The following is an 18,231-nucleotide window of genomic DNA, read 5'->3' as shown; positions in this document are numbered from 1 at the left end:
GCTTGGAGATGGGAAGGGGGAATTCAGGGCTAGTTACACACCCTGCAGTCTGGAGCCGCTCCCCAGCAGCCATGGACACCACCCACCGTACCAGACATTGCCCTGGCTTCTCACAGTCAACAATCCAGAACCGCAGCAGCCCCTGCCTGTTCTTGTCCGGGGCCTTCCAGACACACACCTGCCGATGCCTCTCCTTCCAGACCTGCATCCTCCTGCTATTCCAGTCCTGGGCCCCACACAGCCCCACCAATAAATCTCCATTTGACGCACGCCCTGCAGTAGGCACCTAGCTCACTGAGTGTGTTATCTCATTGCACTCCACACAGGCGAGCACGCTGCCAGGATGCGCTGAAGGCCGACCCGGTCAGTCAGTGCCAGGACACCACAGCGGGTGAGAATCAGCCACTGCGGCACCCTTCTCCCACAGGCTGCATGCTGCCTAGCGTGGGCTGCTCTCTGCCATGGAGGAGGGAGCAGGTGGGGGTGAGGCAGAAGCCCCAGCCAGCCTCGGGTGCCTCCAGCAGGACTGGCCATGGGTGGGGCAATCCCACCCCATGATGGAGACATTGCACCAATGCCACATCATGGTGCATCTGCACGCTGTACCACGGCACCGCGCGGTGAGCTGAGCATTGGGGTGCTGACAGCGCCGGGAAGGGCCCCCCCCATGCTGGCAGCAACGTACAGAGACGGCGCTCCTGCGTGGCTGCTGGGGATAGCTACCCCCAGGCTTGTACAGTCACATTGGACAACGCACTTCCCCAGGAAGTGTTGCCTGCAAAACTGAACCCAGCTCAGGTCCAGGGCACAGCGTGTGAGCAAATCTAGTGACAGGCGGCCGTTGACATGGGGCTGGGTGCGGCCGAGTAATTAACCAGCAAACAGTGAGCAGAGGAAAGTATCTTGGGATGGCCAGCTCCATTTCCATAAACGCTGTCCCCCTTCCAGTCACTCCCCAGCATGCCAGGCCGGGAAAGCCGGGATTTACATGGCTCTGCAAACAGCATGTCCTCCGCCTGTGTTCTGGGCACAGCCAGCTGCGTGTGTGCAAAGACGAGGTAGAGCAAGTCACCTCGCACACCCCCCCAGGCCCCTTTTCGTGCAGCAAAAGGTGGTTGTATTGTTGCCAATTACATTCCTGCCCTCCTGCCCCCAAGTGCTCTAGCCAGAGATGGCCCAGCCGGAACGTGGGACTCTCTCAGCAGGTGTGTGGGGCTATTGGAGCAGGTGGGGTCAGGGCAGGGCTGCTCCAGGGGATTAGAGCAGCAAGGGTTGTGGGGCTGGTTTAGAGAGCTGGGGAAGAGGGGGTGCTGGTTCAGGGCATGGAGAGACTCGATGCACCAGGCCCCAGGGCTCTGCTCCCCCCACATTCACATGTTCTTGCAGGGGTCACTGCAGCTGAGGAGAAGCTGATATTTGGTGTGGAGAACAACTCTACCTTCCTCGAGTGCCTGGCACGCTCTCCCCAGACTGCCATTCGATGGCTCGTGCAGCGCAGCAAGGAGGCAGCCCTGGACGAGGTACTTGGGGAAGGGAAAAGCTAAATCGTGGGGAGTGGTATGGCCAGGCTCCCATGCTCTGCCCCGGAGGGGGCATGGCGATGAAGAGACACTGCCCAGGCCTCCCTGCTCCACCCTGGTCCCTCAGAGGGGGGGACGCAGCTCAAGTCTCTGCCCCTCCCCAGTCCCTCAGAGGGGGTAGGGCAGCGGGGGGGAGGGGGTGCTGCCCAGGCCTGAGCGCGGCCCAGTGCACAAGCAGCTCAGCTGGCACAGTCCCCACACGGGCAATGCCACCGCCCCCGACTGACGAGCAGAGCACGTCGCAAGCTGCAGCCCTGGCTCCCTCCCAACAACCCCTGGGTAGCATCTCAGGGAGCTCTGCTTTGGCCCCTCCCTGTGTCTGCCGCAGGTGAGGACCGGTGACCGCTTCTCCACCCTGGAGCAAGGGCTCCTGATCCGCCAACTGGCGAGAGAGGATGCCGGGATCTATCAGTGCCAGGCAATGGAGCGTGCCTTCTCCCGCCCCCTCACGCACTACAGCCTTCGTGTCATTGGCCACGAGGCCATGGGGGCCAAACGGAGCAAGGGGGCAGAGGAGGGAGGCAGCCACCTGAGCGCCGTGCCCATGCAGCTCCAGTACAAGGGCTACCCGCAGACCCTGGGGGCACCCGGCCCCAGCTTGGACGAGTACTGCAATGCGCTCTGGCACCAGGAGAGGCAGCGGCAAAAGGCCTGGAACCCCAAGTGGCAGCAGCATTCCTTGGAGAGCAAGAAAGGCCGAGCGCGGAGGCATCCCAACCCCCTGAAGCCAGCCAGAGCTGGGCTGAGACTAGTCTGAGCTCCGCACAGTGCCCTCTGCAGGGGGAGCAGGTCACTGAACAGTCTCCATTAGCCGGCCACGTCTCCAGAGCCATTCTGCATGCACAGCCCTGCACACAGGTGTCAGCTCAGCTCAGCTGCTGCCAAGCTCTGCCTGCTGAGAGGCCCACAGACTCGTCATGTACTACCTCAGCCGTGACACTGCCCCTTGCCATCTCCTGGAGCAGGCCAGCGGCCAGTGCAGATGCTCTCAGACACCCCCAGACGAATGGGGCTGCTAAGTCCAGGAGGTGCTAAACCAGGGACTTTGCAGCCACGGCCTGGAGCAAACAGTCTGGTTACTAGGCCGGCTGACACAGACTGATGTGACGCGAGGACTTTAAACTATTTACATACCATGAAATATTTATTCTCTGCATTTTCCTTCTGTCATTTTCTTATTATGCCTCTTATTATTGATAAATACTGGAAATTAAACAGAAGGGAAACCCATGTTTCTTACCAGTCTCCCTTGTTATGGGGAATTGATATCCGGCCTCAGTAATACACTTCTCCCTCCGCCCTGGTGGAGCACAGAGCCCCCCCCACCCCTTCAGGCAAGCACTGCAAGTCAGTTAGGGAGGATGACACATGGGCTAGGGGATAGGGCACAAGCTTGAGGAGGGAGGAGTTTGGAGTTTTGGTCCCAGCACTGCTACTGACTCAGTATTTGGCGTGGGGCAAAATGGGAACAACCATAATTACCTCCCTCACTGCAATGTTTAACTAGTTATATTTTCTCCCTTCCAAGCCATCTGGTCTTGTTGGAGAAACCTTCTGCAGTGCTGCACTGCTCTTGTGAGACCGAGGCAGCTGGAATAACTCTCCTTGCAGAATGGTACCAATGCTGGGAACTCAAAAGGCAGATGTTAGTCTTGGGTACCAGAGCGGCATAGCATTAATCAGGGAGTGTTCCCGCGCTGGGATCCTCCAACCCGGGAGAAAACCAAACGACATACATGTGGGGACACCCATCCAACAGGCCATTTACCATGATGGAGGCAGCGACAGATGATGTGAAGCCATGACAAGGCCATTATACCCTGCAGGCAGGCTCCAGGCTGTCTCTTGCTGACAAAAGGATATTAAACCTGCAGCATGGTATAAAAGTGGGAACAAGCTATAACTGGCCCCATCCCAGGAGCACAACAATTTTCTGGTATCGTGTGCTGGGACATTAATATACACAGCTTTGTTGGCCAGGCTTGGAGCCTATCTGAACTAATCTGTGCCTTAAGACCTTTCTGAGCCCCTCAAGGGCAGGGCAGACAATAGTTACCCCTTCCACTCCTTTCTTCTGAGGCAGAATTTTAGGACCTTGTGAACATCCACCACATGGAGTTGGCATAGCTGAGGCTTGGGACGAAAGGCACACGGGGAATTACACTGGTTCGTGTAAAAGGCAGAGCTGAGTTGACTATCAGAATAAGATTTGAGTCTAATCCCTCAAGGAAAAGTGGAGAAAGGTTCCTTAAGGGAAAGGGCCTGGAGTTTGCTAACGGGCAGGGGAAGGACATACTGGGTTTTGGAAGGAAATATGATGTCTAGCCATCCATTTGAATGAGGCTATAGGGGCCTTGAGAATGAGTGTTAGGTTCAATTGTTCACGGTGCGGGGTTCGTCAGGAACTTGTTGATATGAAGGTGGAGGACTATGTGGCATGTCTGCCTTAGGATGAAAGGGCTCTGAGGGCGCACGCCAGAACTAATTAATTCAGAGGAAAATCAAGGTAGTTGGGACAGGGGTGCAGAACAGGTCTATGCTGGAGTCCCCTCCCTGCAGCTTTGCTCTCATTGCCCTCACGCTGGGAGCAAGTACATAAAAGCATGACTGATTCACAGTAACAAAGGGAATAAATCCCTTGCAGTAAGTATTCTGCCCTCTTACTTGTACAAAATAATGGAGTGTTAATACCAAAAGTCCTCACAGCAGCCCGAGGATATTAAACATTTGCTGAAAAGAGGCGTGATTCTGTTGGGATTGTGCATACTTTGAGAACTATCCATTTTCACGTATCACCGATCAAAGTGAAATTTACCACAGCCCCAATTCAGCAAAGCACATGCTTGAAATTAAGTCCCATTGAATTCAATGGGAGTTAAGCACATGCCTATGTGCGTTACTGAATCAGAGGCCTGACATCCTAAATGCACCAGGCTTTGTCTCTCTAACTCCAGAACAATCAAACTCACTAAACCTCTTCCCAGCTCCCTGGCTCCATCAGCACATACATGCAATAATTTGTGAACATGCAAATCCAAACCAAAGTCATTTTAGACAACAGTCGCTGTTGTTTTTTTTAATTTTGAAGTTTATTTTACCAAAAAAAAAAAAGGAGAGAGAGAGAGCCAATCGGCAGTTATACCAACTTACAATTTATTGATTTTTTAAAAAATGACATGAAACACAAGTAAAAATAAATACATCATATAAACAACAAATTGTTCAAAGTCTCTGTTCTGGGAGATCAGTGAGCACGCTCCATTAGACAGAGAGAAGAGGGAAGCACATGTGTGCAGCCGGCCAACCGACCCACCCTGCTACAGTAACTCCTCTTTCTGATCACAAAAGACAGGCCACAAACTAAGGCGGTATTAAAAACAGAAAAAACAAAATAAAAAACAAACATCAAAGGATTAGCTCACGCTCCCCTATACAAGCAAATCTACCAGAGAGTTTCTGAATGCAAGCTGGATGGCTAACAATACAAGACCCAAGACACAGTGCAGCTTTGGGCAGCTGTTAGTGGTATTGTTTCAGTACAGGGGGAATAGGGTGGAGCATATGGGGATTTCTTCCCTCTATTCCCTCCACCCTACACAGTTGGTTGATCACCCCCCACTTACAACATCCTCTCCCTTTGCAGATGGGTTTCTTTTCCTTTTCAGCTTGCAAGGAGCCATTCCCAGTGTATCCTAGTTGGACTAAATTCCCCCCACCCTCCTTTCCCCTCAAATTTGGACTACCTGATCTCACTTGAGAGAGCAGAGAAGCACATTCATTGTGAATGGAGTTGCTGTATTTTACCACTTTCTCTTCGCAGAATGTCCACAGACCATGATTTTCTCTAATTTAGCAATTATTTGAAGTTATTAGCAAACATTTATCTGCTTACTGGTGCAAATGCCAATGGAAAACCAACCTGAATTTGCTCGCCAGAAGTATTCAAATGTGCAAGGTGAAGGGAGCTCTCCCATCAGTATTCACACTAGTGAAATTCAATCACATGATTGTTCCCGGAAAGCAAAGTGAATTCTTTCATTCCCAGCAAAGCTTGAGAGAAGCTTGTTTGGCAGTTTTCACCCAGCTTCATCCCCAGATGGCAATGGAACTGAATGTGAGATGCTCCATCCTGCAGAACTGCGTGAAAATACATTGCCCAAGACTGGACTGAGATTAGGTACATCCTAGAAAACTCACAGAAACATCACAGTTATGAGGTCACCTCTTCCCCTAATTCTGTCTTAGTGTCTTGTACTAGTACAGAGTGGAATTTGCCCTGATATCCCTGCTGCTCCATAAACTGCCATCTAAACAGTTCAGCCTAAGTAAGTAAAATCTACTTATTATAGTTAGATACTGACTGAAAGGGGCAGCCAAAGTACAACCCAAGGATTGCACAAGTCGCCAGGGCTTCTGTGCTCTGCCCAGGAATCTTCCTTAGTGTCCAAGTGCTTATCGGAGAGCCCCTGTTCTACTCTCAGTGTTATCTGCAGCACAAATATGAACTATAAGTTACTTTGGTCAGTCCATTTGGAGTCAGAAAATTTAACCGAGACAGCCCCATCACAGGGGATCAGGAAAGAAAAGAGAGGATCTATGTGTCAGCTAGAGAAAAGATAGGAGTCTGGAAAGGAGAGATCAGGGAAAGAGGGAAGACGGAAGGTTGTGGAAGAGGAACGAGGAGACTAGGGCCTGGTCTACACCTAAAACTTAGGTCCACCTAGCTACGTTGCTCAGGACTGTGAAAAATTTCACACCGTAGTCAGGTCGACCTAATCCCCAGTCAAGACACAGGTAGGTCAATGGAAGGATTCTTTCATCCATCTAGCTTCCCCCTCTTGGAGAGGTAGAATACCTACAGCAATGGAAAAACCCTTCCATCCGTGCAGGAAGAGCCTATACTATGGCGCTACAGCAGCACAGCTGTGCCACTGTAGTGGCTGTAACGTAGACATACCCTAGGTAAGAAAGTGTTGTGGAACAGGATTCAAAGAGGTCTCCATTGTCAATACCACCTCTGAATTTCCAAGACATTCTTGAAGATTATAACATCATCAGATAAAGGACTTTCTGATCTTCTATGCCAAAGTCATTAAATAATTCTGATTCCTGGTCTCTGTCATTAAACAGTTCTGATCCATGGTCTCAGTCTGCATTCTCTGCACTTCATGTACTCAGAAGCACGAGAAGCTGCACCTTCCTGGAAGATGTTGCACACCCAGTGGAACTCAGTGGTCAGCATCTGGGTGATGGGGGTTTCTTCAGCACTAACAGAAAACTAAGGGCAGAGGAAATCACCTTCACAAACCTTCCTTCACTCCAGGTGATGAGATCATCTCTCCCAAAGGTTGTGATGCCCCAAATCAATGGGGTTTCATCTTTAAACCACTAGCTAGCGTTTGGGAGATGACACATGGAAACTGGGAGGGTCTGTGGGGAAGGAGATAGTCTGGATTGAGCATTTGTCCGGATGGAGCAGGAAGGAGAGAGGGACCCACCCACCGAGTGCTGGCTGGGGTACAGGATGGGGGTTCAACCCAGGCACTTATGGGGCTAATTAGTCTCCAGCAGTTTATGGAGGATGTGCACTCTAAGCACTGAATGTACTACGAATAGACAGGAGGAGACAGAAGTTTGCCAGGGACAGAGAAAGGTCCCTGTTTACAAGAGTCAATTTAATGCAGGAATCTGCACAATGCAAAAAGAGCATTAGTTTTGCTTGCTTTCTTGACTGAATACAAAAACCAGTGTTCAAAACAAGCACAATTTTAAACCTACTTGCTTGCAGAAAGTAAATATTCCATGTGAAACAACACTGTCATCCAGTGGCTGGGGAAGTAAATTACAGGGGTCCATTTCCTATGGCTATCAGAGGATCCATCAGTCTCCAGTTCCTATGGCTACAGGGCTTGGTTAAACTAATCCTAGGTGCACCTAATCCTGTGAGCAGAAAAATTCCCATATTCTACCCACCAAAGTGAGGGTGTGCCAGAGGCCTGCCCAATTCAGTACCATCCAAAGTGCCCTCCAGAGGCCTCTGGTACTTTCCTCGTGAGACAATGAGCAAAGTCTCTGTGAAAGCTGCTGCTATTTCAGGTACAGCATCCAGAACCATACGTTAACCTACTGTTTAGAGTCAAATCTGTATGCCTCATCTGAGCAGAGAAAAGACACACAAAATGCCCCCATTACAAAGAACTAGCAGGATCATTCAGGTTAAAAGTGCCACCCTGGCACAAACAACGAAGGAACCATACTCCATGCCAAGGGACTCTGGTTAAAAGGTCTGCTCTAACCTAAATCAACAGTTGCCTTCCACAAATATTGTTTAGATTTCCCCCAGGTCTGAATCCTCGCTACTCTTGACAAGAAACCCCCTTGCCTAGGTCCGCTTCCCAAATCCACTAGAGCTTTTGAGAGCCTTACAGAGATACAACAGACAGCTGTGATACAATCAGCGTCACAGTATTTTGCATAAGATGGACACACAAACTGCAAAGGGCATGACTTACAGATGCAGCACTGTCAAGTGTTTGGAGTGGACACCATCAGTTAGTTTGCTTTGTTATTGGGTGAGGGGTGGAGTGGGGGGAAGGGGGAGTTTGTTTATTTCCATGGTACATCCAAAGACAAGCTGTTCAGAAGTTTGCTCAGAACCCCTCGGTTTTCAACTCCTAGGATATGTTAAAGAAGAAAGCACTATTTCAATGTTTGTTTTTAAAATAATTTGCATAGCTAAACTGTAGATCTAAGGCTTCTATGAATGGTGTGGTTACGTCTGACAGACAAGTTCCATTAAAACAGAGAAAGACAGAGAGAAAGCCCCATAACGTCCTACTTTTGTCATGGTACACACAAACACACACACACGCACCGCACCACCTTCCCTCGATAAAGCAGTTCCCCTTTCTTCACAGCTACCTTACACAATATGCCAGAATGCCTTGTCCCTCCCTCCTGAGCTGGTCTGAGTAGACCTCAATAACCGTACTGAAGCATCAGCCCTGGAGGTTTTCCCATCACAGGTTTGTGCCAACAGCTGTCATTGGTCCAATGGCATGGACCACTTTCCAAGGACATTCAGAGTCTCTCTCGTTCCCTGAGGTGGTGACACATAGGTCCAGATCCTCAAAGGTATTTAAGATTCTAACTTCCATTGAAGTCAACGGGATTTAGGAGCCTACATCCCTTCGAGGACCTGGGCCTTTGAGCAGGCATTGAGTTTCCAAGATTACTCAGCAGTTACCAGTGCATGAGCACGCACACAGTGGACAGGATGTCAGGCCATCTAGCTCAGGTGCCCAAACTCATGCAAATGTGGCATTTCAATGCCAAGAGCATGATTTGCCTGCAGACACCAAGAGCTGAACAGTCAGTGCAATTTACTCTCTGTGCTCTCGCTTTTCACTCTCATGTGACACCTCTCTAGTTGGGAAGGGCTGGAGCCCACCAACAGCACTCCACATGTCAGCCAGGGGGTCCGTTAAGCCAATAGGAGCTCAAGCCTGCTGCCATGAGATCCCCAAGCCCACTTGTCATGAGCCGAGACTCCTTCTCTCTCTGAGAGATTGGTTAGCACGCTAATTTCTCAGCCGCCCAGCAAACACTGTGCCAGAGTGATCCCAACCCCAAGACCAGAGGTTTCTCATTATCCCTTGTACTGCATGGACGCGCCACTGTCACACGCTCCCCCAAAGGGGTGTATATGGCACAGGCAATGCCACATCACTGTAACAGAACCAAACAAGGGAGCTGGCTACTGGGGAACGTTCGCAGTTGGTCCTGCTTTCAGATTATGCTTTGGTCAAATGGTCATTATGTCTCGTCTCCCCCATACAGACAATCCACCAAGCAACCACTGTATTATGGAGGCCAGCAGGTTAGTTTTTCTTTTAAACAACAAAATTAATAAAATGTGGAAAGAAACTCCCCAAACAAATAAATATTTGCCTTCATGAAATAAATTAATGTCGAGATTCTGTGAAGGGGGCAGTTGCTCCGATCACAGAGTCAATGGAGACGGGCGCTGAGTCCGCAATGGTATCCCTTTTCAACCTGTCCTGCTGGCTGGGGTTGATAGGAGTCAAACTGATCCACCTGCTCCCACCCAGGCCTCCTCCTGGAGCCTGAGGGCACACCCCTCAATAGCCTGGTGTGGAGGCCATCACTGGAAGAGAGGGAGGAACTGGGAAAGTCCCCAGGATTGCCCTCGAGCCGCTATAAGATTTAAAGGATTCTTAACCCAACCCAGGCTCGAGAAGCCAGCACCAGAACCACAGGATCAACCTACTAGGGTCACTGCCTTCAGAGGGCTTCATAGAGAAGGCCCCCTGGGGGAGCAGACTGGAGAGTCATGCCACAGCTCAGCATTCCCTCCACTCCCCATCTCATCCTCCAGCAGGGGCCTGGTACGAGCTGTCAGATTATTGTGTTTTGAATTTTTAAGAGGATGAAAAACAAATTGGTTTTCACATGGACCCCCCACACACACACATCCCTTGCCCTCCCCCGGTACACACACGACATATAGCCTGCTCCTCCCCTGCCCCAATTGAAAATGCTCATCAAGACCCTCTCCTGGGACATACTCCCACCCCGTGCCTCCTTGAGCGAGAAAAGTTCACAGATAAGGCAGTTTGTGGGAGAGGGAGCTCTTCCACACACAGAGATCAACCCAGTGTCTCCACGCCTGAGAAGGGGCACTGAATAGCAACGTCAAGGCTCCCTTTCGGACAACACAGACAGACAAACGGAAAATGCAGGAGAGAAAGCAAGGGAGGCACTCCTATGGTTTGCATTGCTGCCCCCCCACCCTTGCAAGTCCGTTCAGGTTTTGTTCTCCCCACCCTCCCTCCCCAATACAATGCAGATCCTTGACATCTAAAAACATCTCCTCCTCCAGCCCTGCTGCCATAACCCAGAGGTGAAATCCTGACTCCAGAAAGGTCCTGAAACTTTTGCCTCCTGGTTAAGCTGAGATCTAACAGGAACTGGGCCCATTATTTCCCTGTGATCTCTATTACATCGTCGTCTTTGTCTTCGTCATCATTGGAGCTGCATCCCACCTCTGAGGCCTCCTGGGATTCAAACTGAGGCACCTGGGACCGCAGGAGGCCCCCAGCCGGGTAGCCCGAATGAGGGGACATGTAGCCAGGGTAGGCAGACGCCATGCTCCTGGGAAGGCTGCTAGGCAAAACTGGGGCTGGGAAAGGAGCAAACATCCTGGGCTCAGGCAGGAGCGACTGCGTGAAGGGAAGCGAATAGCTGGGCAGCATCCCCGTCATAGAGGGGTTTAGCATGAACGAGGGGACGCTGGCGGTGGCTGAGGTAGCAGCAGAGGAGCTGGCGGTGCCGGCTGTCAGCAGAGGGTCAGTAGTCACAGGGAACACCAGCTGAGGGTCTGGTAGTAAATTGGGCAGCTGGTAGTAGGATGAGCCAGTGCCCATGTACAAGGAGTTTCCTGCTTGGGGGGGAAATGGATGGGTTAGGTTGTGGTTTAAAGAGATAGGGGGCATGGTGAACCCACCAGAGACTGGGTACCCGTGTTCGTACGACTGAACAGACGTTGGCAGGTGGCGCTTTTTCTGCTGCCGACGGGCTGGTTCCTCGGGGACAGAGGGTGAGGTCGACTTGCGCTTGTTGCCCCGTAAGTCCAGCACTGAGTGACCATCGACATTCTGGCTGGTGGCTGGCAGGGCTGAAGAAACCGACGGAGCCAAGCAATGGAGGCCCAATCGCTGCTCAGCTCCCCGGGCTGCTAAGGTGGCTGCGTTTTCTGTCCGGGCAGGGTGTCCATGCACAGTGTTAGTGCTGGGGGAGTTGTGGCGAGACTCCCGGGCAGCGGCTGCCTCAGCATACTGCTGCAGCTCACTGATGATCTCCGGGCTGTCGGGGGAAATGGGCCGAGTGAGCTCTTCTGTGTTAGGGAGCTTGGGTGACGAGGCACTGTGTCTGCCATTGCTTGTGGATTCCAGAGATGGACCCTGAGAGCCTGGAGGTGACAAGGAGATGGAGTGGGTGAGACAGAGAAGCCTGGAGAAACATCCCGGCGCTGGGAAAAGGGAGAAGAGGGGGGACTGAATAGACTCGGCATGGGATGGGATTGAGGGTGGGAGGGAGGGGGCTGCCATGGAATCAGCCAGGGAGGAGAGAAAATGTGGAATTTAAAGATGTGAGAAGAGAGGAAGCTCTTGGGCAGGGATATAAAGCAAGTCCCCTAAATACAGCCCTGGGGAAGACAGTGCAGTGAAACACCCACCACAGAAACCCAACAGAGGAGAGCACTTGGGGCGTGTATCCAGTGCAAGGATCTTCAGTCCCTACCTGAGGCAGCCGTTCGACGGTCTTCACTGCCCTTCGGCTTCCCAGTGGTCCGGATAGCAAAAATCCGCCCATCACTGGTGCGGATGTACGTCCCTGAAACAGACAGGGAGGAAGCAACTGGTCAGACACAGGAACAGCTCCATGCCCAGCTGCTGGCTGCCTGCCCCAGGGAAAGGCTGCAGAACTGGCAGGCAGGGAGAGAAAAGGGCAGCAGAGAGGACACACCAGCCCCTAATCCCCAAACACTTTGATCTCTCTCTCCACGTCTGTGAGCATTGCCGTCGGGCAATGCCAGGGTCACAGTGCTGTGTCAGTGGCCTACAGGTCCATTACAGACAGGCCAGAAGCACCCAAACTGTGCCCACTTGAGTGCTGGGCTGGCAACATGCCAGGAGCCTGCAGCCCACAAGCCATTTACCTAAAACAGAGCAGACTGTAAAACCAGCATGCAGCAGCAACAAGGGCAGCCACGGACTGTGTTCTTGAACACTCTCAGTGCTGGAGTGCCCCTGCAGTCAGGTGCATGCTGGTTCTCTCCTTTAGAGCCTGTCTCCAGTCTGTCCCTGAAAAATCCCTCCCTCTGCTTCTCTCTGTCCCAGGGTTACACACACATGTGGCTTTCTGCTGAATCGCTGCAGGACCCGAATTCCCTTCCCATGCTCCCTTTTCTCCCCCAGGGGAGTCAAACACATTTTCAGGTCACCATCTCTGCCAGTGGCAATGGCTGTGGTTCCACTTTTCCTTATGCAGCGCTGTTGGCGAATTTCAACGGCACTCAACTAGGCTCCATTCAAATAACTGAAACACAGAATCCCTGCCCCGAGGGCCCCAACTGATCACTCCTCTAGTGTTACAGCACTGCAAACAGGCCGACCCCTGGCCCATCTCTGAGAAACGATGCCTGGCCAGCTGCTCCACCATTGTTGGGAGAAGGCTTGTGTAAAGAGCTCGAGCTTGCAATACTCTTGAAAGGCGACAAGACAGACTCCACTGGAAGGGAGAATGTGCCACCACATCTCCTTACAGTCTGACCTGGGGCTCTGTCAGTTGCAACTTCTCCATTGGCTTCAACGGTCTCGTAGGTCAAGAACTATTCATCCCCGAAACATGATAGGAGATTGTGTGTTAACATAACGAGATGGGCAACTCTGGAGCTTGAAATCGCTTCCATCTGCTTCAGAAGGGAAGGATGGAAGACCATTCCCTTTGGGGCACTGGCAGGAAATTACAGTATCAGTGGCCTGATCCCCTTCATCTTCCCATCATGGTTAAACCCACAACTAAAGCCTCTGTTTTTTCTGACTCTTCAAGCTTTGACGAAGCCTGTTTATTAAATGCATCTTGCAAATGCAGAGCACTGAAAACAGGAATTTGGGGGGATTTTAGTATATGAGGGCCAGGAGATTAGCAGTTACTTATTTCCCAAGTCAGGGATTTACCTTTAGTCCCTCGGATTATGTGGATGCTCTCACCAGCACTGATTCTCGCCTGCACATCAGTGGATGTGTTTGTGCCTGGAATCACAATATCTGATGGAGAAAGCCAGCATTTGAGAAGTTACATTATGGGCTCAAAAAAGAGTGGGAGAAATCCAGGGCTAAATTCCCTCAGCATCCAGCTAGCTTCCTCAATAAATTCTGCTACAAATGAGATCAGGGTTTAATTATGAGTAACAAAGAAGACATAAGAAGCAGAAGTGGAATCCCCTGGGACTGAGAGCTCAGGAAGGAGTGGGGGTCAGGGGAAATGAAAGGCAAGGTACCCCAGTACACAAGCCCCATCAATTAGAACACAGAACATGGGACTGGGCAGAGCACTGGAAGCCAGCATACCATACAGTGCAGCCAGCATACCTGGCTTTTGAAATATGTTTGGCCTGAAAGCTGCAAAGAGATCAGGGAGCTACAATCAGTATTTGGGGGCAGATTCACTGCCCTGTTTTAGTCCCTTAGCACACCTGTGGTGCAAAACCCACTGCTGGGGATTCTCCAGGTATGGAATCCATAACAGGCATAGAGGTGGCATAACTGGCTCCTACGCCTCCCTCCCTGGTAGGCAAAGGTTAGAGGGGGTAGGGAAAGTGAGTGGCTGGAGCCCACTGTACTCTGGCTGTCCCCAGCTGGTGTATGGTCCCTAGCCACTGTTGCCAGCTGGTGCAAGATAGCGCTGCTCTAACCTAGAACAGCCAGAGTTACTCTCTCTCCTCCACGCGGCAGGGGAGCTGTTGAGCAGCTGCAGTAGAGAACAGACCGCTCCCAGCCAAGCTGCTGCAGGGGAAGCAGCACCCCTCTTACCTCCAATCTGCACTAATGGATCGGATTCCAGCACTTCAGTTTAAACACCACAGCACATGCTTCAAGGGACACATCTCAATTCATAATCAGACACTTCCCTTCTTGACACAATCCCCCTCAAGGGGCTCATCCAGCTTCTTAGGCCACAGATGAGACACCATAGTTGTCTGGGACACTATTCTATCCCCGAGGGATGGACGGACTGCCTGCCTTCCATCTCTGGATCCCAGGACTCTGTCTCAACCAGCTGTGTTCTCAGGGGGACTTGGTTCCAAAGGAACGACTGACCTGTCGTGGTGACAATCTTCTGAACAAGGACACCAGCTCGCTGTAGATAGTTGATGGGGAAGTTGACAGTGGGGTTGGAACCAGATGCCGATCCCACGCCACCCAACGGGACATGCCGAGGCATCATAGGAATGGGGGTGGACTGAACAGGGCGGACGCTTGCCACTGGCTTGTCCTCGCCCTTGAAGACTGGTCGCCTAGTGGGAAGAGGGAAAAGGAGAGAGTGTCAAACGGAGTTATGTTCTTTTGGAAGGAGAGTCCCAACTGTATTTGGTTCCACCATTCTCAGTCATTCACATGGGTAATCGTGAGGCTCTGCACTGAGAAAATTGCTCATGGAGGCAGAAAAACCCCAAATGCAAAGCCCTGAAACTCTTTGCTCTGCTCCCAGTTCTGGAGAGAGGCAGTGGGAATCTCACTGCTCCAGGATCACAAAGAGAGAGTGAAGTCGCTAAAGTTTGATCTCTGAGTTAAAGCATAGGACTGGCCGTCAGGACTCCAGCCTCTATTCCTGACTGTCACTGACCTTGGGCAAGTCACTTCACCTCAGTGTCCCCATCTGTAAACTGGGGGTGCCTTCTCACCAATGGCAGAGACATGCAAGCAGCCAGCCAGCATTTGCACAGCACTCCCAGAGCCTCAGATTGGGCAATGCAAAGTGTTACGGGGAATTACACATGTTCCAGGTGAAGTGAAGGCAGATGATAGACACAGTGACTCTGGCTATTAGCCAGAAAAGTGGTGTGTGGGGACAGGTCTTGACACTTTCACTACCTGTCTGGATTCTGCATCTCTCAGTTTGATACTATGCCCATTCTCTTAGCCACAGCCATTGCAATCAGTGACACCCCCCACTGAGAAACGCTGCATGTGCCCCCAAGGCTGCAAAGGGAGCCTTCCTCCCTAATCAGCTGTTTTCCCCACCTTCCTTGCTTCATTCCCCTTCTTCATGAATCCGTATTTATAGTTGGCAGGGGAAGGAGAGGGGGCAACACCCAGCCTTAATATTCTCATTTCCTAGGAGCCAAGTGAGAACGCCCAGGGTAACAGGTTAGTCTTCATCTACCCCAGCTGTTTTTCCTGCCCCGCCTCTCCCCTCAACTGAAGTCCTCAGCAGAACAGGGAAAGAAATAAGCACCCACCAATTCCTTTGACTGAAGGCAGGGATGCTTGTCAGGCTCTGGTCACTGGCTGGGTAATACTGTGCATAGGATGGACGGGTATAGGGGACGGATGCTCGCTTCTCTTCCTCATAACTCTTCTTTGCTGCCTTCTTCTCTGCCTTGGTCAACTTGTGCTCCTTCCGGTCAATCAGCAGCGACTCATGCTGGAAAGGCTCCTGTGGTCATAGCACATAAACATATTGAGACACCAACATACCACAGGAGGGCAGTAGACAAACCCAAATGATAGAATTCCCTCCCTGTATCCCAGGCAGAATAACATGGCAACTGGCAGACTCTGGGCAGTATTCTGGGCCCTGGTCTACACTGGGGGGGAGGTCAATCTAAGTTATGCAACTTCAACTACGTGAATAGCTGAAGATAAATCAACCCCCGAACGCTACCCTGTCAACTCCGCCTGCGCCTCTTCTGGCGCTGGAGTACAGGAGTGGACAGGAGAGCGTTCGGGGGTTGATTTATCACGTCTAGACTAGACACGATAAATCGATCCCCGCTGGCTAGATCGCTACCTGCTGAGCTGGTGGGTAGTGAAGACATACTCTGGGTGGACTCTGGGGGAAGAATTCAAAACTAGTGCAATGGACACTATTATAGACAATATGATTACTTCTTATAAATAATCTGTGCACCAACTCCACAATGATCTCACTGCATAACACTCACAGGAACATGCTTATTCACAATACTCACAATGCATGCAATACGACAGCACATAAATGGAGCAATTCTGTTACTGCACTAAATGCCCCATAGCAGGCTTTCCTTTTAACCATGAATCTCTGTATAGAGATAGCCAGGCAGACACAGTCCTTCATTTCTCCTCTCCTCCAAAAGCCTTAACCAAACTACCCCAACCTATGTTCTTCCTAGATGCTCTACCTACTTCTGAGGGCATTCTGCACCAAAAAATTAAAAATTCTGTGTATAAAAATTTTAAAATTCAGCAAAATTCTGCAAATTTTATTTGTCAAATAAATGTGGAGGCGCCAGCATGGCATTGGAGAGCACAGGCCACTGACTGCACAGAAGTGGTAGATCACTCCCCCTGGGGGAGACTCAGCAGTGAGGCTGCACTCAACCCTGACACAGTGCAAAAAGGAGGCCTGCCCCAGAAACACCCCAGTGTCCTGCCCCTCTGTGCCAGGTGCACATCGGTGTGGGCAGGCAGGCTGGCTCAGCCCAGCAGGATCCAAGTGTGGGGGGACCCAGGCGTGGATTGAGAGGGTTCTGTGTGGGATCATTGGGTGTGGGAGGCTCAGTGGGGGATCCAAGTGCACAGGGGATCTGGATGCACAGAGGCTTGTTGGGAGGTTCTGGATGCAACGGTAATGGGATGCTACAGTGGGGTCCAGGTGAAGGTGGTTGGGGCTCAGCGAGGAGGGAAGAAGGGCTGGGGAGGTCTGGGTGTGGAAGAGATAGAGCTCGGCAGCGGCCGTGGGGGGTCTCAATGTGGGAGGCAGATGATGGGGGACTGGGGCACAGTGGGGTGGCGATCCAGGTGCAGGGGGCTCCTCAGGGGGGTTCTGAGTGCAGGGGGGTGCGGCTCAGCTGGAGGGTCTGGGTATGGATACTCAACAGTTGGGCAGATGGGGGAGCAGTTTCCTTTACACTGATCCCTCCCCCTGCAGCTGAGGAGCGATGGGTGCTTGAAGCGGTGTGGGGAGGGGATCAGAGAGTTTGCAGAGATTTCTGCAGCTGGGGGAGAAATCTGGGGGTGGGTCTGATCCAGCACCGGATACTGTGCAGGAGAAGAGAAAGTCCCGTCCTCCCCAGCCCATCCGGGACTAGCAGCTGAGCCTGGCGCAGGGTAGGAGCCACCAGCCGGGTCTTCCCCAGTCCCGTCCCCTGCCCTACAGGTGATTTACCTCTGCTGGCTGCCGTGGACACCCGAAAAATACTGCTTGGGAGGGTCGCATGACCGCTCTTGTGGCTTCCCTTTGCTTTCACATCAGAAAGTCATTTTTTCTTCAGGGAAGCAAAGAAATCTGCGCATAATTCAGTGCATAATTCCCCCACGAGTATCTACCAAAGGTCTAAGGAAATCTGCACATGAACTTCAGGTCTTGCGTTTGACAATGGAACAACAGTTTTCTTGATACCTGACACTGATCATGGACTTGTCTCAGAGACATGCACAGTCCCTTATAACTAATATTGTTTTGGAACACTCTTATCTTAACCAAGGTATCACAACACAGGCAGCTCCATTTTCTCCTGGGGTAGACCGTTATTCACTGAGCTCAGTGTCATCCCTAACTGGCAATGACATCTGGAAGCAGCATTAAGAACAAAGGTACATACCTTGGTGATAATGTGAGGGTATTTGAGACAGGCTAGCTGTAAGACAGACTCCTTGATCTTGTTTGGGTCCAATGCCAGCTGGGCAGGATCTGACTCCTCTTCTACGAAGTGCAGCAGGTTCTCCACCTCCCTCCGGGTGAAGTTCAGCACTGGATTCAGATCATCCACAACACGATCTGGAGAATGGAGGGAATGCATCATTCAGAGAAAGGAGGAAACAGTTTACTGCTCTCTGCTGTACTCGTTACATTCCTGCTTATA

The 18,231-nt window shown here is 51.4% G+C and overlaps 2 protein-coding genes across 2 annotated transcripts in view; one reads left to right on the top strand and one right to left on the bottom strand.

The window, feature by feature from the left end:
• LOC311523841 (semaphorin-3D-like) overlaps nucleotides 1-4,319 on the top strand; it is a 45,233-nt gene extending 40,914 nt beyond the window's left edge. The window contains exons 16-18 of the mRNA XM_084634276.1: nucleotides 327-391; nucleotides 1,387-1,520; nucleotides 1,909-4,319. Of these exons, the coding sequence (XP_084490402.1) occupies nucleotides 327-391; nucleotides 1,387-1,520; nucleotides 1,909-2,337 (628 nt within the window). The 3' untranslated portion in view covers nucleotides 2,338-4,319. The remainder of the gene's footprint in view (nucleotides 1-326; nucleotides 392-1,386; nucleotides 1,521-1,908) is intronic.
• A 6,120-nt stretch (nucleotides 4,320-10,439) lies between these two features.
• RAD54L2 (RAD54 like 2) overlaps nucleotides 10,440-18,231 on the bottom strand; it is an 88,581-nt gene continuing 80,789 nt past the window's right edge. Inside the window, exons 17-22 of the mRNA XM_084634275.1 lie at nucleotides 17,971-18,146; nucleotides 15,628-15,824; nucleotides 14,486-14,682; nucleotides 13,343-13,432; nucleotides 11,904-11,996; nucleotides 10,440-11,571 (exon numbers count right to left, since the gene is read on the bottom strand). Coding sequence (XP_084490401.1) covers nucleotides 10,580-11,571; nucleotides 11,904-11,996; nucleotides 13,343-13,432; nucleotides 14,486-14,682; nucleotides 15,628-15,824; nucleotides 17,971-18,146 — 1,745 coding nt within the window. The 3' untranslated portion in view covers nucleotides 10,440-10,579. The remainder of the gene's footprint in view (nucleotides 11,572-11,903; nucleotides 11,997-13,342; nucleotides 13,433-14,485; nucleotides 14,683-15,627; nucleotides 15,825-17,970; nucleotides 18,147-18,231) is intronic.

The sequence above is a fragment of the Lepidochelys olivacea genome (assembly GCF_965140295.1).
Source record: "Lepidochelys olivacea isolate rLepOli2 genome assembly, chromosome: 7".
NCBI lineage: Eukaryota > Metazoa > Chordata > Testudines > Cheloniidae > Lepidochelys > Lepidochelys olivacea.
The sequence above is the reverse complement of the archived record's forward strand: the minus strand, read 5'-3'. Positions and strand labels throughout refer to the sequence as shown.